At 40.2% G+C, this 22,655-nt stretch overlaps 1 protein-coding gene across 2 annotated transcripts in view; it reads right to left on the reverse strand.

Annotated features, from left to right (window-relative positions):
• Positions 1–22,655, reverse strand: part of sned1 (sushi, nidogen and EGF-like domains 1) — a 46,010-nt gene that overhangs the window by 12,157 nt on the left and 11,198 nt on the right. The window contains exons 2-21 of one of the 2 annotated variants that reach the window (XM_074668230.1): positions 21,088–21,375; positions 18,798–18,938; positions 18,526–18,688; positions 18,321–18,446; positions 17,936–18,049; positions 15,222–15,335; positions 14,548–14,661; positions 11,462–11,509; positions 11,248–11,355; positions 9,769–9,861; positions 7,000–7,131; positions 6,530–6,649; positions 6,155–6,271; positions 3,368–3,511; positions 2,804–2,977; positions 2,575–2,688; positions 876–989; positions 663–776; positions 455–571; positions 58–345 (exon numbers count right to left, since the gene is read on the reverse strand). In XM_074668230.1, coding sequence (XP_074524331.1) covers positions 58–345; positions 455–571; positions 663–776; positions 876–989; positions 2,575–2,688; positions 2,804–2,977; positions 3,368–3,511; positions 6,155–6,271; positions 6,530–6,649; positions 7,000–7,131; positions 9,769–9,861; positions 11,248–11,355; positions 11,462–11,509; positions 14,548–14,661; positions 15,222–15,335; positions 17,936–18,049; positions 18,321–18,446; positions 18,526–18,688; positions 18,798–18,938; positions 21,088–21,375 — 2,743 coding nt within the window. Of the gene's footprint in view, positions 1–57; positions 346–454; positions 572–662; positions 777–875; positions 990–2,574; positions 2,689–2,803; positions 2,978–3,367; positions 3,512–6,154; positions 6,272–6,529; positions 6,650–6,999; positions 7,135–9,768; positions 9,862–11,247; positions 11,356–11,461; positions 11,510–14,547; positions 14,662–15,221; positions 15,336–17,935; positions 18,050–18,320; positions 18,447–18,525; positions 18,689–18,797; positions 18,939–21,087; positions 21,376–22,655 lie in introns of both variants that reach the window. The other variant, XM_074668229.1, reaches the window with a different exon arrangement.

Here is a 22,655-nt window from a genome sequence, read left to right on the forward strand (position 1 = left end):
AACACTTAAAGGAAACACACACAGGGATTCACACACTTGGAGAAGATTATGCCTCACTGGTGCGTATCAGTGCAGTGGCAGGCTGGCTGATGTCGTTGCTGTTGGTGTTGCGTTTGGTGGAAAAGGTGGAGATGTTGTACAACAAGCCGGGCACCAAGCCTCGCATGACGTGCGTGGTCTTCTGCCTGTCCAGAGAGTCTGATTTACGGTTGCTCCAGCCGAGAGGACCGTAAGTGACAACAAACCCGCTGATCAGACTGTGAGAGGGATCTGGCTCGTCCCAGCGCAGCTCCACTTCATTCTCCTCCACTCGCAGCACGTGTAGACCGGAGGGAGGCAACAGGTCTGGGAACAGTGGCAACCTTACATGTCTAGTTCATACATTGAATAATTACAGAGTTGTCTTTGATGTGCAGAGGGTGGACCGACAGAGCTGCACTAAGCTGACCCTTACCTCTCTCACAGTCTTTGCCTGTGTGTCCCACTTTGCAAATACAGTTGTAGTTCCCCCTCCTGTCACTCCTGCACAGACCACGGTTCCCACAAGGCTGCAGTACACACGGGTTCTCCACTAGAGGGGGACAAAGTCAAGCAGTTGGTACCCACAGTTAGAATGGAAGTTTTATGAATAAGCCTGTAGGGCTGCACGGAGCTACACTTACACATCTGGCACTGGTCCCCAAAGAAACCATCTTTACACACGCACAGATAGTTCCGTCTATAACCACGACACACGCCTCCATTTAGACAGGGATCTGACTCACACCCGTCCTGCTCTGCACACAGAGAGTTACAGCAGAGTTTGATCACTGTCCTGTATGACGTGTCTTTATAACGAGCTTTAATCAGACATGTTTTCTGAGTGGACACTCTACCTGTCTCACAGTTCTGGCCTTTGAATCCTGGAGGGCAGTGACACAAGTAGGAGCCGGGCTGGTTCTCACAGGTCCCCCCGTGCAGACAGGGCTCCATCAGGCATTCATTCACATCTGAATAGGATGAAACATGAATATAGAGAGGAACTATGTGTTTGTAGAGGCATTCTGAATTTATTTCAATGGTTAACAAGCATTGGTCTTCACTGATGCCACCTTTTCTGAAACTTACTCAATCAACATGACCAACTCGCAGTTTAGGTATGTTTGTCAGACGCTTCTGACTTGTGCATTATACACCCCAGTTCAAAATGGTGAACTAGTCCTTAAATAAGCACTGCCAACACACAGGAGCATAAAGAACCTGTAACTCAGTTGTTGATCCTATCTAAAATAAAAGTCAGTATTTCACTGTGGAATTAGAAAAACGTTTATCTTGTTGACTCTTCTTCATGTAAGTGTACGTTAAAAGTATAATCAGACACACAACAGTTCAAAGGGGAAAGATATAACCCTAAATTGTATTTAATAGTTAAATGTAGAAGTGTGTGATGATTAATGTTGGAGGGGATTTTTTTTGACAATAGTAGATTTTATGTTGCTGTTTTTTGGTATGGTATTTTCATGAAGATGGAGTCTGCTGTGCAGAGAGTTAAATGTAAAGTGACACAGCATGTCTTGAACTCATGAAGTCCATGTTGTAGCTGGAAGTCTGGAGGGTGAGGGTTTGTAAAAGAAATACTGTACTGTCAAATTATTGATCTGTGTAAAACAAATCTGTGAATGTATTTCTAACCTTGAAAGAGTATCTCTTGTTGTGATTTCAGCATGAGCATGCATGTTTGTCTCCTCTGCATATTGGTTCACCTGACCGTCAGGTGGTAGATGTTGGCCAATCAGATGAAACATTAAATTGTAAAAAAAACTATGAAGTGTTACAAGTAGATAAATAAAGCTTCTCTCATACAGTAACATGTTTATAGAAAGGGTTAAAAAAGTAGAACCATCCAGTGATCTGTGTTTGGAGTTACACAAACAATCAAAAGTGAAATAGTTTGAATGAAGTCGCAACTTACAAACTTTTAAAAGAGCAGTCAAAGTGATATAAATCAAATAGAAAGGTCTCTGATTATGTGAATGTTTGTGTGTATAACTCTTTGTTTATGAAGACATGACAGTTATAGGATGAATACGCCAAGAGCAGGCATATAAATCAATCACAGATCATGTTGTTCCCTCTAATGAATGAAACTGACAAATTCTTGAATTTATGTTAGGTGCTTTTTATCTTGTCTGAACAGCTGTTGTGGACGGTTGGGGATATTCAGTGATGTGAGACATTCAAGTGTGATTAAACTGAGTGGATTTTCTCAATACCTTCTTTTCTCTGTGACCATTTCACCAAAATAAATTCATTGCTTCGACAGTTTTAATACATCATACTGTTTTTTTCCAAGTATTTGATAAATGGGCCACAAACAGTGTTTAAAGGTGATGAGCTGTGACTGAGAATTGAGTTGATGGTTCAGGAAATCTAATTAGTTCCTAAATGCGTTTGTAGAGTACAGCTCACAAAGGTTTCTGTTATTTTAACTGAGTGATGAGTTTAGAAAATGACAGTTCACTTCTGACCGGTGCACCTCAGCATTTTAAAAAATAGCTTTTACCATAAGAAAGCTTTGACGCTTTGAAGCTTTACCTGTCTGACAGCGTTTTCCACTGAAGCCCTCAGCACACTCACACTGGTAGGATCCAACCTGGTTCCGACACGTGCCGCCATTGAGACAAGGCTTTAACAGGCATTCATTGATCTCTGTAACCAATGGAAATCAAGAAAACAATCAAAGGTGACATCAGGAGACGGTTTCAGTACCTTCATTTTTTATGAGAACTTGGTGTGTGTTTATGAGCTGGTGTGTGTTACCGACCCTCACAGGTGGGCGGCTGGCTCCAGTCTCCCTGGATGCCACAGATGCTCTGGGTGGCTCTGGGCACAGACATGAAGCCTGAATGGCACACATACACAGCCACTGAGCCCGGTGTTGTCGAGGAGAACTGGACTTCAGCGTGCCTGACTTGTGGAGGTGGCCCGCAGCTCGGCTCTAAAGTGAACACAAACACATCTGTGACGTCAGCGCGGCTGCATAGTAACACCAGATCAGACACTGAGGGGTTTTAAAGGGGCTCAGAGTGACGGTGTTTTCCATCCTCTTTCTGTTTCTGTCCTCCTAAAATTACCTCCAGCATGCTCTTAAAGTGTGTAGACATGATTCATCTCGTCTAATACAGTCCTCCTTTATATATAGCCTACGCAACTGTTCTATATCTGTGAATGTGGGTCCCTGAGTGCAGCAACACAGCTAAGATTATCTGCAGATGGATGGAGGACACATATCTTTACACTTCTCAGGACATCCTCTCTCTGTTCCACATTCATTCAAGTCAAGCTAATGCAAAGGTTAACATGCTTAAACACACCATTGACTGCTTACCTGAGGACGTCTGTATTGAGCTTTTGTCTATTTCACAGTGCCTGCCGCTGAAAGCCTCAGTGCATTCACATTTGTACTTTCCTATGTAGTGAAAACACGTCCCTCCGTTCAGACACGGGCTGGAGGCACAGGGGTCCGGCTTACCTGCAGGAAAACACACGTATTATCAACTGCCCAGCATGTCTCATGCCAAGATGTAGCTCAATGTTTTTTGCTTTTTTTTTTACGAGAAAAGGCCATAAAAAAAAAAAAATGCAATTAAGAAAGGGGCATTTATAACATTAAAAACAAAAGAAGGGAAACTAGCAGATACAAATACATACAATTAGCAAAGATTTTTAAAGTTAAAAAACAGATCTCCAGACGTGTTTATTTTCAAAGGTAGAGTTTGAAGCCATAAAAATAGGAAGCAGCTTTTAAATGAACCTCTAAATGAAAGGCAGAGGAAGATCTGGGAGTTCTTGTTTGAACATGAACTTGAAGGAAGTTGCTTATTAAGTCTGCTGGTAGGTTATCTGAGGCTTTCTAAACAAGTCAGAGGAGTCAGAAAATGTTTTCAATGATGAAAGCAGACGGAGAGCACTGAGGTGAGGGTTAGTGTGGCCTTAGTTCAGGTAGTCTAAGTCCTGATTTCAGTATGTTGAACTGGCTGTCATTTTCTTGAGGATACTGAAAAAAACTATGGTGGCCCTTGGGTACAAAACAAAACAACAAAAAAGTCACATTTTAGTTTTTTAGACCATTTTTGAAGCCCTGCACCAAAACATTCTTTGATAAAGTGGAGCATATTACTAGAAAAATACATTTAAAGCACATGTGAGGAGTGTTAAGCTGTAAAACAACCAAAAGTGAAACGTGATGCTTCCTTAGGATGAGGATGATATGAGACCATCAGTGACATGATTTGATTTGATCATGGGTCATTTTTAACTCTCATACAGGTAAATGCCAGACAAGATTATTTACGTTGCCCTGCAGAATCAATTTTCCTTATCAAAAATACACACATTTTGGTGAAACATCTGAATATTAAAAGAAATTTGAGCAAATCACACACGTCTTTAGAAGAGCTTTTAGTGAAGAAACCCACACCACAACTATCTCTACTAATGAGTCACCTACAACCCAGAACCTGAAGTCCTAAAACCAAAGCCTGAAGACAGGACGGGCAGCAAGAGCCAAAATATCACTGAGGGTCATCAAAGAAGACAGAATGAAATTTATTGTAAGAAAACATGTCTGACACATGTACAAGATAAAATCAGGAAGAACAGAGGTTATACTACTGACCACAGGGGGCGCCAAATTCATCAACAATGAAAAGTTCTGAGCAAGCGCTTTAAAGACGCTATAAAGGTGCATTGAGGACTATCCAGCATTGATTGCAGTGACACCTGTGGCCAGAACTGGTAGTGTTTTTCAAGAATAAAGACCAAGGGGCAACATCAGGTAAGTAAAAATGAAGCCTATAAGGAAGTGCTAAAAGTTGTTGTCGATTGAGAATCCGCTAGAGGCTGGCTGCAGAAAGACCAGAAGTCACGTACACACCCAGACATAAAAACAGACTTTTACAGCATTAAAAACATATTTACAGCCTGGTTCAACAAATGGCTTGGGTCTAAAACACTGATTTTGCAATCAGCTCAAAGAAAAACTCACAGCCGGCCTCATAGCGAATGTGGCTCAGTCCGCTGATTGGCTCTATTCAGGAACAAACACGTGAAGTCGCAGATGCTTCGTCCATGTTTTATACAGCCTATGATAAAGACCTACACCCCCTACCACCCACTTAAGAATGTGTATCTTACAAAGGTGCGCATTTGTTTTGGAAAAATGGAAAGCAGATCTTGTGTCTAACTCTACTTTTCCTTGTTCAAGGAAACTTTTCCCAGGATGCAGAGGAACAAGGTAATGTATTTATTTGTAGTGTAGTTGCCTGGGACAGTGAGATATAAGGATTGGTATTAAAAATTTGCTTTAAATTTGTTAAAACAACATGTTAGATGATTTTGCAGTTTGCATTTCTGTTGGTGTCATTGTATTTTATATGACATTTTCCATTTTTAACCCATTTGAAGAATCAGTCCCATTAAATTGTTAAATGGTGTAACCGCAAAAGCATGATAAGTATTAAATAATTCACCTTCCTATAAGTTATGCAAGTGTACTGATGAAATAAGTTGCTAGTTATAACACATCACCTTAAAGTGTATTTAGATTCTTTCATTTCTAAACTTGATAATATGGGTTTTGTTGTACTGAGTAAGTTACTATGCTATTTTTGAGTCATTTGTTTAAAATCATTTTAAATTTCATTTTTACAGTGTAGTAGACTGCTAAAATCATATTCAAAGTATCTGTTTTAAGAAATATCAGATTTTTATGAAAAACATTGGTTACACCCATTGACATTTATCAGCTTCTCCCAGGTAAAGTTATTGTTTGTGAGTCAACAACAAGCAAACTTTGGAAACTCAGTTTGTCTCGTCTTAACTTGTGGATTATGAGCAGGTAAATAAGTAAAAACAAATTATTTTGATATCATATTATTTTAGTGTAAAGTCCTCATGGGGTCTTTGAGTAAAGTCTTCAGCCATCCTGCTAATCTATGCTTTCATACTCTGGCTGCAGTGCTGTGTTTTCCCACTCAATAATTATAAAAAAAATCCACTCAAAGAAATGGTGTTAGTGTCTGTTGATCTGTCACTTGTTTTACAACAAACTCTTTATGCTTTCACATAAAGCTGCAAGGAAACAAGTTGTTTATTACCTCAGGTTGTTACTCACCCACTTCACAGTGTTTTCCTGTGAATCTGTACGGACACACACATCTGTAGCTCCCTGCCTCCTCCTTACAGGAGCCTCCGTTGCGGCAGGGGCCAGAAGCACAGGTATTGAGTCTAACTGGAAAGAGACATGGAGAGGGGACCACGCTTAACTTTTAATCACACTAAATAAATCTGTTCCAGCCCATTACAGTTCAAGTCAGGAAAACAGCTCAAAAATCAATCACACACACAAAATATCATAAGCCTTTTAGCTTTGTAATATTTCAAGCAGCATTACGAGCGATGGCAAGTTTCCTGGTGTATTAAAACTTAAGCCTGAGTAATAACGTTAAAATAATGGTGGCACTTTGCTCGTGTTTTTTAATAAAGCTACCTTTTTCACAGTGCTTCCCCCAGTATCCGTATTTGCACTCGCAGCTGTAGCCTCCATCCCGCTCAAAGCAGTAGCCTCCATTCAGACACGGAGAGGAGTCGCAGACCGATCGGGGCTGTACTGAAAAACACACACCGAGACTTGACTGTGTTCCATGTGCACTAGGAAACATAACACTACATTCATTACTTTAAACAAACATGAGGCTCAGCGTCTGAGAAACACAGATTATTTGTTTCTTAAAGCCTGGATGAAACACAAATTCAACCAGGAGCATGAATCACTTTGAAACGCCTCTCCATGCTGTAAATGTAAACTGCAAATGTGACCCTTTCTTTACAAATGGAGGGTAACACTTGCCCAGACCAGTGTGTTTGAAAATGTGTTGGTAGCCACGGCAACCGGCTGCTGATGCAATGACACATAGCTGCAAAGTGACTTGTTGTTTGGTTGGTGCCTGAGTGTCTTACCATACGGGTAGAAGTCCCTGTGATCGAGCTCTGATCCACTAGTCTGACAGGTACACAGGTAGGTTCCTCCGTACTCCAAGCAAGGGCCTCCATCAGGGCACGGCCTGCTGTTACTGCACGGCATCTGGGTTACTTCTGAGAGGAAGGAGAGGTCATGCATTGTGGAGAAAGAGGCCCTGATTGTAGGTTTTTTGTCATTTAACAGTGCTATGACTATTTCCTTAATTAGTAAAACTTCAGCCACCTGATTGAGGATGTACAAGACCATCTAAGTATCAGAATGTTTAGTTATCCTTTCACATTTTAAACAATCAACTGTTTTAATCTTAAATTTGTCTTTGGTCCATCTCTCTCAACATGAGTCTGTTTTCTGCTTGAGGTTTCTGTCTGTTAGAAAGTTTTTTTTTGCCACTCTAACTTAATAAATGCTGCAAGAGTCTCTACTCATGATGGATGAAGGGGAAATCGGACCACTTATTTTGTCTTCATGTTGGTTCTTTGTTAACACAGTATAAAATGACAACATATATTTAGCACAAAAGTAAGCAAAAGTTGTGTTCTGTAGTAGAGCTGGGTATTGCCATTTATTTTCTAAATGGATTCGATCGATTCTGATCCACAAGGTCCTGATTTCTGATTAGATTAGATTCGATTCACGATTCGATTCACGATTCACGATTCACGATTCACGATTCACGATTCAAACTGATTTGATATCTATTGGTTTGAAAACAATAAAGTTTCAATACTTGTTCCACTTTTGCTGGGGCTTAAAGTGAAAACAGTGCCTGAAATCTGCCTTTTTTTCAATAACTATTAACTAATCCCATTCACACACCACTTGCTATGCCACAGGGAGTAATTTTGGGTTCAGCCTCTTGCCCAGAGACACTTCATCATGTGACTGTGGGAGCTGACATCGAACCGCCAACCCTCCAACTGAGGGAGGGCAGCCTCTACCGCTGAGCCACAACCACCTCAAGCTGAAAGAAGCTCCTGTACGAGGTCGGTCAAAGGGAACTGTATCTGCATTCACAGGCGTGGCCTGCCTCTCATTTTTCCCACTCATTCATTCAAGCTCACTCACTTTTTCCTGCTGTCACCCTCTGGGCTGTTATTGGTCAGTCAGCTGTTCAATCAGCTGGTCTCATCTGGCCAATAAGATGCCTCATTGTCAGCCTATCAGGTTGTCTGATCACTTTTTACATCTTATCTTTCTCTGCCTTCAGTTCGGTCATGCTGACCATACATCTTGTGGCTCTTCACTTCCCTGTCACTGAATCATCGGCAATCAGTTCATTGTTCATCCAGTCATTATTAGAAACCACCAGTAAACAGGCTTAATGGAAGATTTATCCTGCTGTCACTCAGAAAACCACATCCTTTGATCTGAAACCCCCCCTCACAAAGAGTCCAAACGTCAAAGACTCTTTGTGAGGTCATGTAACTAAGTCACTCATTTAACTTGTTGCTCCTCATTCAAATTTTATGACGCACTCTGAGTGATTGTAAGTCTTTCTTTCCTCCTTCATTTCTGTTATGGACTGCTGGAATAATGTCAGTCATACAAATGTAAAGACTCCAGGGAGTCTACATTTAATTGCCTACCTTTATCCAATGGTTACCTTGTTCAGGCCCATTATACTTATTACACCATATCATGTACAGTAATCACTCTATTACAGGTTTGGTGACTCTGACACAAAAAAGGGAGTAAAACACAGGGGAGATGTGTAAAATATGCAGTTCTGTATGTAAGGCATTAGGTAAGTTAGACTGGTCTTGGAGTTTGCATGAAATCCTTATTAAGTGTAATGGGGATGAAAAACATCACTTCATGGTCATGTCCATGGGAATCAATAAAGTCAAAAAATTACAGTCAGCTGGTTGTTTTTTCCTTTCAAAATAACAGATCTGTTTGTCCCTAGTAGAGTTGTCAGTGATACAGGGACACTGTGTCAGGGACAAGGCTCACTCATCGTAGGGTTTTTTGTTTTTCTTAAAGATGCTATGAGAAGGATCTGTTTTAATTGGACTGCCTTGCCACCTTCTGGCCCGGAGTCTCACACACACTGTCGTAAAGATGTGACTTTTGACAAGGTGTGTGTTTGTTCTGGTATTAGGTTATTTGGTGTACAGTTGTGTAGCATTGAGGTTTAAAACATGACGTCACGTATTCTTCACAGTACTCATGACCGAGCCTTTAATTGGTATCAATGTGATAAGTCCAGAGACAATCAGGAGAAATTACAAATTACAGAGTACATCAGGAGAACGGGTTAAAAAGCGGGAACTCAGGAGTGTTGGCAGCTAAGTCTAAGGTAAACCTGTTTTTTCTTAAACACCTGCTGTTTGATTTGTTTTCTTATGTTCATTCTTCCCTGAGCCTTATGGGATGTTTTTGAACTGAGATATCTCCATTTAAGTTCATCATGACACGTTATATCCTAAATCAAAAACACCAATTTTGTGCAGCCTTTGCAAAGGTAAAAAGTATTTAGATATGAAATATAAATTTAAAACGCATCCCTAATCCATTGAGTAAATTTATTCAGAATCAAAAATCATAATATTTTCCAGTCTAGATTGGTATTGATTCTCAATAAGTAGTTTGCATACAGAGATTTGCCATTTGTTCAGACCACCAGAAAAGTAGCATAGTATACTGGATGGTATACAGTGAAATACTTCTAAACTCAAGCCTTGTTTCAAAGATATCTGTATAATACACGGCCTACACCTTGATAGGATTATACGTATCATACCCACCAAACTGACAGTAGACTCCTGTGTAACCTGAGGGGCATTCACAGGTCCCATTGTTGTCCACACAGACACCCCCGTTCTGGCAAAGACACTCATCTACAAACACAAGAAAAAGGAAAGGGAGAGAGAAGGAGAGATATCACGTGTGTATTTGAGAGAAGTCTGCTCGATCGACATGAAAGAAAGTCCTTAAGTTATGTTACAGCACTGGTCTGACTGTAAACAAAGGCAGAAGGCATAAATGGTCAACATGTGTACCATATGCTCCGTGTCTTTCATCTGCTTTACTGTAAACTTTGTATTGATTCGCTGTCATTTCTCTTTCCCAGCACCGTTTACAGGACTGGAGGATTACCAGTCAGCATGCTGCATATCCGCTCGGTACAAATTGTAAGAATGTTTTTATTTTCCTCTGCTTCCTAATTGCAGCAGTGGATCAAAGGACACGGCCGTATCACAGCTAAATGGCTCCCCTTTGAAGTCCTGGGAGCTCGGTGGAGGGTATTATTTTTCTGATGATATGGAGCATATTTTGCGAGCAAAATGTATGGCCCTCGGGGCAATTAATGGATTGTTAATTAGCAAGAGACACTTTTCATTGGCCACCTGTGCAGCCGGGGCCCTTTGATCTGAGGGGCCTGATTAGGCACTTCTGTGTCCCACTACTTTCTCTTCCTTGGAGGATCGTGCTCCTTTTTCCACTGTGCCTTCCAAGTGAGCCAGGCAGGAAAGTATTTAGAAGATTTAAGAGAGCCTATATAAGCACAGATAGTTATTTCAGCTCAAGGGTGAGAAGCACCATGCATCTGCTCGAGCTCAAACACTATCAAAGAGTGTTTGATGGGAAAAAAAAACTTTCAGTGAGTGTTATCAGAGGTTGACACGGACCTCTCATGGGAGCCTGAATGAGCTTTAATTGGCTTCATGGTTGTTTTCTAAAAAATAAAATGAGACTCTGGCATTACACATATAAAAAATGACTCCAGCTCATTTATGAGGTGGAGTTATGAACCTTTGGTAGAGGGTGATTACTTTTTACATATTTTGCCTTCAAATTGCCCCTTGGTTATGCAAGCAGCAGCTGTGCTTGAACTTACAGTGAGGTGCAGTGGCCACCTTCCAGAGGAGCAAGTAGCGGTGTGGAAGCATGCATATTTCAACAGCTCTGTCTGAAGAAATGACCTGAATACCAAAGAGCAGCTTCGACTCATAAAGAGGCCTTTTCAAGTCTAGACAAAGCACTTCCTCTTGTTGGTAAACTAATAAAAATGTGCTATAAAACAATTATTCACAACATCAAGCGACTGGTTCCCGTAGTAAACTGGGTGAGGCTGTGTCAGTTTTGATAATTACAATAATCCATCATCACAGCAGCCTCTTCCAGGGGCACAGCTCCAAATTCCTGTGGGATAGCAGAGCTGCTCTTTAACTACCCCAGTCTGCGCTCTACCTGCTCAGCTTCCTGCAGGGAGGGAACGTTACCTTCACACTTGTCGCCGTAGAAGCCGGGAGCACATGTGCAGTTGTGGATTCCAGAGCTGGTGTGTTCACAGATCTGGTGCTTCTTGCAGTTTTCCCCTTCACATGAGTCTGCATATGGAGAAGAGAGTCAGGCTCGAACTTTAAGACTCAAACTTTGAGTGAAGGGAAAAAAAAAATCTGGCAGCGTTTTTGCGGTAGCTGTGCCTGCTTTTACCTGTTTGGTTTTCTGCCTCAGTTGAATTGACTTGAGGCACGACCAACTCTGCGAGAGGAAAACAGGAACACGTTTTACAGGTTTGGTTCATCCAAATAACATAATAATAATAATTTCCTCTCTTTCTTCTGGTAGTAAATGTCAAAACAGATAATTCAAGATTTAATTGGTATGGCTTTGGGGACTGTTGAGGAAGGAAGTCAATAGAGTTCAGGCACAGTGCTGAACAATAAGGTTAAAAATGTATAAAGAGGATTTCTGTTGCTTCTGTTAAACATCAAACCACCAATGTCCTTGACTGGTCACTGCCAAGACAAGAGTGCTGCTGCCTTTAGATGACTAATTTCTATTCATTTTATTTATCAATAACACTTTGGAGGTAGCTATATATTTGTAGCGCTTGAGTCTGAGGTAAGTTTTCTGAATTGAGTGAATAATATCGTAATGTAATGCAACAAGGCATTACATTATGTGATATGATGTTGCATAAGTAATCCAATGTACTATCACATTACGTGGTGTAAAGCAATATGATGTAATGCTACAAGAAGTGTCATGACGTAATGTGAGGTAACCTACATAACCTAGCCTGAACTGAATGTGAGAGCATGATGTAATTAACTGCACGGCACCATGTTGGATTGGATCATACCACACCAAATCCTGCTGATAGACATTATGTTGAGTTAAATTTCAGAGAAAGATAGTCATAAATTGATTTTTTTTAAAAACTGAAGCTATTAGGTCTGAGGTAAATTCCCCTGATTAAGCATGTTATATTTGGCATTATATATCATATCACATTGTCATGTTTTATAATATGACATAATGTAATTCAATGCAACATGACAAATCGTAACATAACATAATGTAACGAAACATAACGTAAAGAAACATAACGTAACGTAACGTAACGTAACGTAACGTAACGTAACGTAATGTAACGTAATGTAATGTAACGTAACGTAACGTAACGTAACATAACGTAACGTAACATGACGTAACTTAACGTAACGTAATGTAACATAACGTAACATAACGTAACGTAACGAAACACAACGTAACAAAACATAACATAATCTAATGTAACATAACGTAACATAACATAACGTAATGTAATGTAACATAACGTAACATAACATAACGTTACATAACATAACGTAACATAACATAACGTAACATAATATAACGTAACAAAACATAATGAAATGTATCGTAACATAACGTCACATAACATAACGTAACATAACATAACGTAACATAACATAACGTAATGTAACATAACGTAACATAACGTAACATAACATTACGTAACGTAACATAACTTAACGTAACATAACGTAACATAACGTAACATAACGTAACATAACATAACGTTACATAACATAACATAACGTAACGTAACATAACGTAATGCAATGTTACTTAAAGTTACTTAACCTATTTTGTGTACCTAACCAAATGTAATGTTACTTATTGTAATGTCAATCAATGTAATGTAACACACTGCACTGTACTGAACCGCACTGTATCGAACTGAAGTATGATAATACCAAATCCTGTTGAAAGGCATTACAGCCGGTTATATTTCAGACATGTTTGGAATAACTGTGGCACTTTATTTTGTGGTAAATTTCCTCAATTAATTGTATTATATCGCACCCAGGAAACGGTATCCTCAAAAAACATACTGAACTTAGTGGCCTCTTCAGTGTCAAAACGTGCTGTTTTTGCCCTTTTTATCTTTTTGCCCCTACTCTTTAAAAAGTCCTATGTAACATGATGTAACATAATGTAACATACTGCACTGCACTGCATCGGATAGGAGCACATTGTTTCATAACATACCAAATCCTGGTGACAGGCATTATATCCAGTTGTTTATAAAGGAAGTCTTAAATTCCTTTTGAAAAAACTTAACCACTTAAGCCTGACGTTAATTCCCACCATTTAAGGGGCTGTGTGGAGTTTGAAAGTGGTCCTGAAAAAAATCTCCCTTCTAGATATACATCTGATTGTACACCACACTTAAAAGGAGGTTATCAGCACTGATATTGCTGGTTACAGGTTAGTTTAAATCGCTACTTTTTAGCTTCCAGCACAGCACGTCTAGGTCTCTATGACAACACCACGCTGGCTGACGAAGTTTAGTAGTGAGAAGAAATAAAACACAGAGATCTGTGCTTTTGTCTGCTAAAAATGATTTATTTGGTTAATTATGTAGTGATGGTGGAGCCTAACTGTCAGACAGAAAAATGACAGAAGAGCAGAAGAAAAAAAACGGGAGAGTGATCTGATCTCCATTTAATTCCTAAACAAACACACGCCTCGCTAAAAGTAATTTACGACAATGAGCAGTTTCCGGGCCACAGGGTGGCGAGGGAGTGCAGTTAAAACAGATCCTCCTCACAGCATCTTTAAGTTTATTACATTGTAACATAACATAGCCTACTGAAAGCACCACACCACTTTGGAGCATATTGTATCGTAACGCACCCATCATGTTGAATGTCATTGTACTGTGTTGGATTTTAGAAAAATAAAGCCTTAAACTTGTTTGAAAGACTTGTTTGAAGGCTGCAGAGAGCTATGAAATCTGATTTTTTTCATCATTGCTCAACCTCATTACCTGATAAGTACGTTTTTGGACTTATCTAAAAGTACACATTCTTATCTTATTTCCTATCAGTACAACACATTGAAAGCATTTACTTAATGGTGTTCTGTATTGGCTACATTACAGGGATACTAAAGTTTCTGCTACAGCAGTTGCCAAGATAGTTGACCCTACCAAATTCCTACATGTTGTAAATCTATGCAGTAGCAGTAATGTTGAATTTTCAAGAACAATGGAGGAGCAGCAGAACCAGCTCACTGGAACAAAGTTCAGAGCCATAAATACTGGTTTTGATCTCAAAGAGGTATGATTGGATTCCCTTTGTGCTTGTCCCAGTTGGAAGAAAGCTTCATTACATGAAGCCAAGGCAAAAGTAGGACTAACAGGCTAAAGTATGTCAGCATTTTCTACCAAGACCCAGTTTTCCAAACATGCTTTTCTGGCAGAGTTCACACAGAATAACAGTCACCTGTCTCACAGAGCATTCCTGTGAAGGGAGCCGGACATATACAGGTGAAGTTGGCCACCTGATCAACGCACTCTCCTCCGTTCAGACAGGGCTGGGGCTTGCATTCGTTTATGTCTGGAGGATGCACAAAAGTCAGTTCAGCGGACAAGAGAAGTTTATCAGCTGTTGATTCAGTTTCACATGATGATTTTTCAAGCTTGAACCTTGGAGAAGCAAGAGGCTGCCGTCTGGGTTTGGAGCACTGAACTTCCCCTCTTAGAGCATAAAGTTTCATTGAGCAGGTGTCTCGTATTAAAGAGTAATCCTGTCTCATGTAGATACAAGGATTCATGAACTGTGCAGGGTCTGAAAATTCAATTCCCTGTTAGGTTCAAGTTCTATCAACAATCAATCACCAGACAAACAAGATTAGGAGAGGAGTCTTCAAACAGACCTGGGTTCAGTGAACTTCCCCATTGCTACACTGTGTGACCCAAGAAAAGGAAAGGATGAATTGTAATTGCAAATGAAATCAACCGTATCCTTAACTTGGACCCATTTGTCTAAGTAGACTGGGAAGCTTTGGATGAGAACAGCTGCCAAAATGACTGAGTTTGATGTAAAAACCAGCAGAAATATTTCCTCTGGAGAACGGTGCCTACTTTCTCCCCAGAGTGAGAAAGAATCCAGCTCACCTGTCTCACACAGGACACCAGTGTACCCGGGCTCACACACACAGGTGAAGCCGCCACTGCCTTGTACACACGACGCGTTGTTGAGGCATGGCCTGTCTCTGCACTCGTCAATGTCTGTAACACACACACACACCAGGACAGACGCACACACACATGGAATATTTACTCAGCTGATTAATATATCCGCCACACTGCTCCCCTCACTCTGCAAGTATGTGCTGCTGGCTGTGAAAGGTATTAGAAGAGGTTTGAAACATCTCCACAGGCCAAACTGTGGGAATAGGAACAGAGAGCAGGACCGAGATATTCTAAAATACTTTTTTTGTTTGGAAACTGCTTGATGAGGCACAAAATTATTTTGATTAATCAGAATTTTTCCAGGTCAGAAGTGCATTTGGAGCAAGAAGTAGGAAAAGTTTTTTTATGAGTTGTAAAAATGTCCACATTAGAGCAACATGTCCAGGGTAACTTTATGCTTTTCTAGAAAGTAATATTTCCTTCCTTATGCTGTTCAAAGCTCGTGTTAGGGACTTGAGTTTGCATTGATTTTAGCGCCCCCTGTGGACAGGAGTGTCTCTAATCACTCTGCTGAATTTCTCCTGAACATGTATGGGTCGTTTTATCTGCCACCTTGTGCTGTGTAACAATAAACTAAACAGTGTAACTCAAAGGATAACTGCTTATGGATTTTAGTAAGAAAAGGCTCTTTTAGAAGCACACAGGCAAACACCTTCCCACAGACAGCAGGTTTAGACCTCCAAATATCCAAGAGGAAATAATTATCTTTTGACTGGTGGTTTGCTTTTTGGCTTATAAAGAGAATTCAAACTCAATTTCAGTCTGTTTTGCAAGCACTTGAAAATTCTCAAAGGAGTTTTAAATAAGGCCTGTTAGCAGTTTTCTGACATTCTCAAGAAAACCTCCCAAAAAGAGTTATCACAAGTTTTAATTTCAACTAACTGGAATACTCCAAAGGGAAAAGAGAACAACTTTCTTCTGACCCTTTGAAGACGTTTTCCCCTCCCTATGCACCTCATAAGGCAGTGAAATTGTGCCAGAATCCTCTGCTCCTGTTTTACTGAATAGATTTTATTTGAGTATTGAAGGGCAGGGTGTTCATTAAGTTCCTTTAAAATTAAAAAAAAAATGTTACAAAAAGTGGAAGCAGATTGAAGTTTTTTTTTTTTTTTACACTAAATTAATAAATATCTATATGGGCAACATTAATTTTACAAAGCCCACCAAGACAGTACTCAGTGTCTTGCCATGTTCACTCTAGGGTAGCCTCATTATTGGTGGCGATGGCATCAGTGATTTTTTGCTTCAAATTGATGATGTCCTGTATCTTTGTTCAGTAGATTGTGACACACATAATGCCTTTCAAGAGGATCAGCCATTTCCATAAGATTATTTATTATCATTTATTTAAATATTCATTTATTATTATCATTATTGATACCTCTTTTATCAACGGGATACCTGAAACACACAAATGAAATGAGATTAAAACTTTGATAACTACTGAATACATAGAACAAATCTGATTAAGACATCTCTTTAACTGTTCTGGTGATATAGTTTCTAAATTGTAAAGACACTTTATGGACCCCTTTTTTATGATCCTCATTTTCCCTCTAGTTTTAGTCTTTTGAAAATTTAGTGTCTGCTGTTTTCTGTCTTTTTTTTTGCTTGAAGTCCCAAGAGCAAGGACTCAACACTGGGGTGATTGGGGTGACTGGGTTTTCTGGGTCGCTGGGCCCAGGCTCTGGGTGCCCAACAAGCCCAACTGAAATCCGCACCAATGCTGACTTTGGACTTTTTAAATCCAGGCTCAAAACCTATTTATTCAGACTGGCTATTAACATACAGTAATAGGATGAGATATTCTTGCCATTTTTATTGAACTGTATTGTATTTTATTGAATTGAATTTGAATTGTTGCATCCTGATTTTAATGGAAAGCACTTAGGTCACCTTGCGTGTTGTAAAGGCCTCTCCAAAGTAAAGTTAATGGATTGATTTTTTTATGAAACACTTGGGGCTGCATGATTGACCAAATGAAAAAAAGCAACATAAAAAAAAGATGAGTTTGAGTTTAAGTTTGACTGGTGTTAACTCTTCTGTCTCCAGGGATCAGGAAAGCTATACAAAATGTGCAGTTTGACTATACAAATACAGGCTTTAACATCATAGCAATACTCAAGCAAAGGTTTGGACAAGTGGTGTGTTTCTTTATGATGATGCTTTTTGCACACCTGCCTTACCTTATATGGTTATTTAGGTGTTTGTTAGACGAAACAACCAAATGAACACTGGTTTGTGGGACTTCAGTTTATCAAAGTGCTTAAAATTGCATACATTTAGGAACCTAAGTGGAGCATTTTATCCTCCTCTTTATGGAATGTCAACAGCTCCGTGGTAATATTGTCTTTTTCAGTGCGAGGGTCAGAAGCAGGAGAATTTTCCAGTTCTGTTGTTTCTCTGTCATCTCTGATTTCTGCAGTGACCACAGTGTTTCCAAAAGTGCAGCTGCAGGCTACTGGTTGGCTGAGCTGTGTTGTTTTTTGAAATTTTCCCTTGGACACGTAAGTAGAAAAAAAAAAAAGTCTGTGAAGAATTGTAGATTTAGATTTTTAAATCTGATGATTAAAACTTAAAGTCGATCCAACAACATTTTAATCATGACATGACCACAAGTGGAAAATCATTTGTACCTGTTTCACACTGGTTTCCAGTGTATCCAGGAGGGCACTGACAGACAAAACCATTAATCTGGTCTTCACAAGTCCCTCCGTTCTGGCACGGACTGGAGGCACACTCATCGACATCTACAGAGACAAGCAGGAATACAAAGGATGTAGTTTGACTCTTTTAATTAAGATAAAACATCTGGCCAAGGTTAGTTAGTCTGGAAAGGTCTGAGGTAATAGGGGTATTAAGGAAGTATCCAGGTGTCCCATCAGCAGGTCAGTGAAACTAATCCTTTTTGCACAGGTTGACATTGTTTTTCCTGGATCTCAGGTCGACAGGTTTTCATTCACAGAGTGCAGTGTGTGTCAGGCGAAGACAGAGCAGGAAGCAGTGTCAACCATAACTCACCTATCTGGCACCGTCGACCGGTGAAGCCAGCCAAGCAGGAGCAGGTGAAGGAGGGGTTACCTGTGATGCAGTCATCAATGCACTGGCCCCCGTTCAGACACGGTCTCAGGTGTGGGCACACGGACGCTGCGGAGCCAGGTCACAGGAAGAGGAGTTCAAAGCCAGCCAGGAGGAAATGATCTAATCCCTTTGAAGCAGGACTTACCCGAGTTATTACAGCCACCCACTTCCACGTTGGCGTCATCTATCCGGAAGACCCATCTGCCAGGGTAGCCCACATTGGTGGTCCCCTCTACGTTCACCACATCAGCTGTGCGAGAGCCGGGGATGTTGAAGTAACGCTGGCCATCACCAGCGTTAAAACCTGCCTGGGAGGAGAGTAATGAGGAGGGAGACATCACAAAAGACAGCTGAATAAGAGGGGATCATACTGAACGTACTCATTTCATAAAGAAAACAACCATCATGGGATCTTACCTGCGCTGCAATCCCTCCCAGCCCAGCCAGGTTTCCTCCACTGCTGGCATGCATGCCTGTCGTCCAAGTGATGTTATTGTACTGGAATATAGTGAAGGAAAGCTCTCCATCTGTAATGAGCACCACTTGGAAAGTATTTACCTGCATAAAGAGGAACAGGCTCGGTTAAAACATTTCCTGATTCCCAAGAAATGCATCTCAAAGACTCCTGGTATTAACGATAGATTCCTTAAACTCAGTCAGGCTAGAGGCTTAATCGACTCATCTGGACCTTTTGTTGAGGCACAAGAGATATTCCAATCATCCTACAATTATCACTGAGAGAAACCCAATAGCTCTGTTTCCTTATCACACAATAAATCCAATTTTTAAACATTAACAGCAAGAATGGTCTCTGAGAGTCCAAGATTATCTAGGCCAGTAGTTTCTACTTCATCCCAATGAGATGAGATAAAGAAACCTCTACCAACTCTACAACTCATGTCCAGTGTGGATAAGTAAGTCAATCAGTCAGTCAATGTTTATTATGGAGGCTGTCAGCTTATTTGGCATTCTGTAGGAGAGAGGATGCTTGAAGGGGCTGAGGAAACCTTTAGAGGTTATATTGTGCAATAGTGAAATAATAATATGAAGTGTCACAAAGGGTGCAGAAATAAAAAGTGTATGTCGGCTGCAATAGTTTTTATGTTTGTCTGCTCTCATGATTTCCACAAAAGCTGTGATTCCAAGATAGATCCATAAAAGCAGTATTTATTTTTTGAAGATATTTTTCAGGCTTTTATGTCTTTAATCAGAGGACTGGACAGTGGATTGAGCAGGGAACAGGGTGAGAGTGGGAAGTGACATGTGAGAAAGAGGCAACAGGTTGGACTCAAACCCAGGCTATTCAGTCGAGGGCTAAACCTAAACCATCAAGCCATATCTGTGCTCCCAGAAAGTTGTTTTTATATCACTAATTGACCAATTTGAGGGTGTTTAAAGCATCATTTACACTTTTTCATTTCAAAAAGAAAAAAGAAAAAATTCGGGGCACACAGATTTAGCCAAGTAGTCAGGTGGCGTACCCCATCAGGCTAGCCCCTTGGCGCTGGTTCACATCCAACCTATGGCTCCTTTAACGTTTGTCACTCTTACCATATTTTCTGCTCTATCCACTGTCCTCTCCTTTCTGAATAAGACTTAAAAAACAGATAAAAACCAAAACAAACAAAAAACAACAGTTATTTTAAAAAAGAAAGATAATACTTTGTGTTGTATGGCAACAGTAGAAGAGGCTTCCAGAATGCTTGGGAGGTCTTAAAGAGACAGTGGCATATGAAGTGTTTCACATTGGGTTGAAATGAAGCCGGGATCAGTAAAGAAGTATTCTAAGCTATAAATTATAAAAAGCTACTGAGAAATCAGAGAGACAGTATAAAGCCCGTAAATGAGAAAAATACCCCCTCTTTAAAATCGAGCTTGTGCTTTAACTGACTGCATATAATTTTGTAAAGTATGAAGATTATACCCAGGATTTTAACCATAACCAAAATGAAAGCTTGCTGAGTAAGAAAGTGTGGTTTGTCTACGTCAAGAACTGTTGTTGAGCTGGTACCTAAAGAACTTTGGGTACAAACTTCTTGGATACCTTTCCTGACTGGTTGTAATTGGCTGACGGACTTATACTGTATATTTTTTACAAATGTATATATTTGTTAGGTCTTCTTGACAACCTAACTTGACCACTTAAAGGGCTTTTACTCATCACATTCACTCACTCACACCATCTTTGCTGATCGCAGAGGATTTTGCAGAAGGAACCATTATTGCATCAGAACATCATCATCTCAAACAGTGTATCTGACACTTTAGTTCAGTCATTCTTGGACTAAATCATGCTGATTTATTACCAAATCTTTTTTTTTCCCTGAGAGGTCAGCTTTAATTGGTAACTTGGTGTTTTACTTCATGACTGACAGCTCTGTGGACAGATGCAGCTCTTGAGGCTGTTGGTGTTTACCAAGGAGAAACTGCACCAACAAAACTTTCCATAGCCGTGAGGGCTCACCTCAAACCAACACATGCATTTTGCCTGGTGTAGAAAATACTGATCTGATTATCTGTGCTGTTTTATAAACACGTTAATTATATGTTCTGGTTGGGTGTTTTGGTTTGGTGCTTTTTCTCAACAAGGGGAGGTAGATTTTTGTTGTTCATCTTTGAATGCAGTCAAGTGGGAATCACTCATCTGGACCCCAGAGACACTTGAAACTTGGAAAGAATGGGGGTGCAGTAAAGTGTTAGATTATACCGGTGTGTTCGAGTTGCCTCCAAAGAAAGTAACTTGGTGCCATGTAGAGATGAGGACCCATGTGGCGTTGAAGTTGGGGAACTCTGAAAAGTACGTCCTGACGTCACCTGAAGCCCTTCTCAGGATGGAGGGCTCCAGGCTCTCTCTGTAGAAGACTCTCCCTGCTCGCCGGTTGTCAACATCAGCCCAGAACGGCGCCACAACCCTCCTGTCCCCAGCGATTGGAAAAGCCACCGGTGTGAACTGAGACACCTCCCTCAGGAAAGACACCAGGCCATTGTTGTTCACCTGAGGAGAACAGATTGGAAAAAGAAGTAGAATCAAAAAGTGTGCAGATATTCTGTTCAACACGGCAGCGTCTGTGACTTGTCAATAGGGAGGGTGGGTTTAGAGGGGAAGTGTGGAGGAGAAGAGGCGAAGGTAGACAAACAGAGGTAGCCCTAACCTCACAGGGCAAACAGCAGCATGGGGCAGCGGACGCTCCCATAACGGATGTTTGCACTTCCCATGTAGCAAACAGATGCTACATTTATTCCGTGAAATGACAGCAGCTGAGAAAACTGTGTTTCTGCTGCTCACGCACCTGCAAAGTCATCACACCAGGAAGAACGTTCACAGGCTTTAAATCCACAGACGTCTGCCAACAGCAAAGTAACCAAATAAATGAACCCATCCTCCCCTCGTCCACATAGCCCCTCTGTGAGAAAAGCCCAGTCAGCTACACAGTGTTAGACTACAGCGAGGTGAAATGTCGACTTTAGAGAAGTTTAATTAGAGTAAATAGTGTAGAATATGTATCATTTCTGTTTTTTTTTTTAATCATTGCATAGTGAATACTTTTGGACTGTTTACCAGATAAAAGCCCCAGACTGAAGGAAGATACTGTGATGAGTTACTGTGACCATTTTGAGATAGACCAATTCATTTATGACAAAAAGTGACTAATGAATCTTTAGTCAAAAGTTCCCTGTATTTTTTTCTCTTTTCAGTAAATTTTATTTTAGTCTTTTTGGGACTGCAGGAAAAAAAAAAGGGAAAATTGTCTCAAAAATACAATTTACTCTCGAATGTCTAATCCAAAACCTTGTCTACTTCCAGCCTTGTCTACTTCCAGCCTTGTTTTTGTAAGTCTCCCATGCTTTTTAGGTTATGAATTTACACTAAGTTCATCAAAAAAGCCTTTGCTAAAAGCAAAATCTACGGGCAATAAACCAAAACAAAATGGAGTTTTATGCTGGCTTTCTGGATTTCTATTGTCCCTTGGAGACATTAAATTTCTGGACTGTATTGCTGGGGCAATATCTCCAGTGTTGGCAATAATGGGGTTAAAAATAACAGCGTTACTAACAGCATTATTGTTTTTCAGTAATTAATTACTTTTTAATTGATACAATGCTGTTACCATTACTGACAGTGAAATGCGGCGTGTTATTATGCACTGATATCTAACAACTGTTATCCAACCTGGCTCTGACATGGGGTGACTGACTTAATAAATGATGATGATTGGCTTAAGGTACAGCAGAATTTCATGGTAAGCTAATCAGTCCCAGAGTTCACATAGGCTG

The sequence above is a fragment of the Halichoeres trimaculatus genome, unplaced genomic scaffold, assembly GCF_033239565.1.
Source record: "Halichoeres trimaculatus isolate MK-OKI-2021-1 unplaced genomic scaffold, fHalTri1.1 fHalTri1_scaffold_4, whole genome shotgun sequence".
Taxonomy (NCBI): Eukaryota; Metazoa; Chordata; class Actinopteri; order Labriformes; family Labridae; genus Halichoeres; species Halichoeres trimaculatus.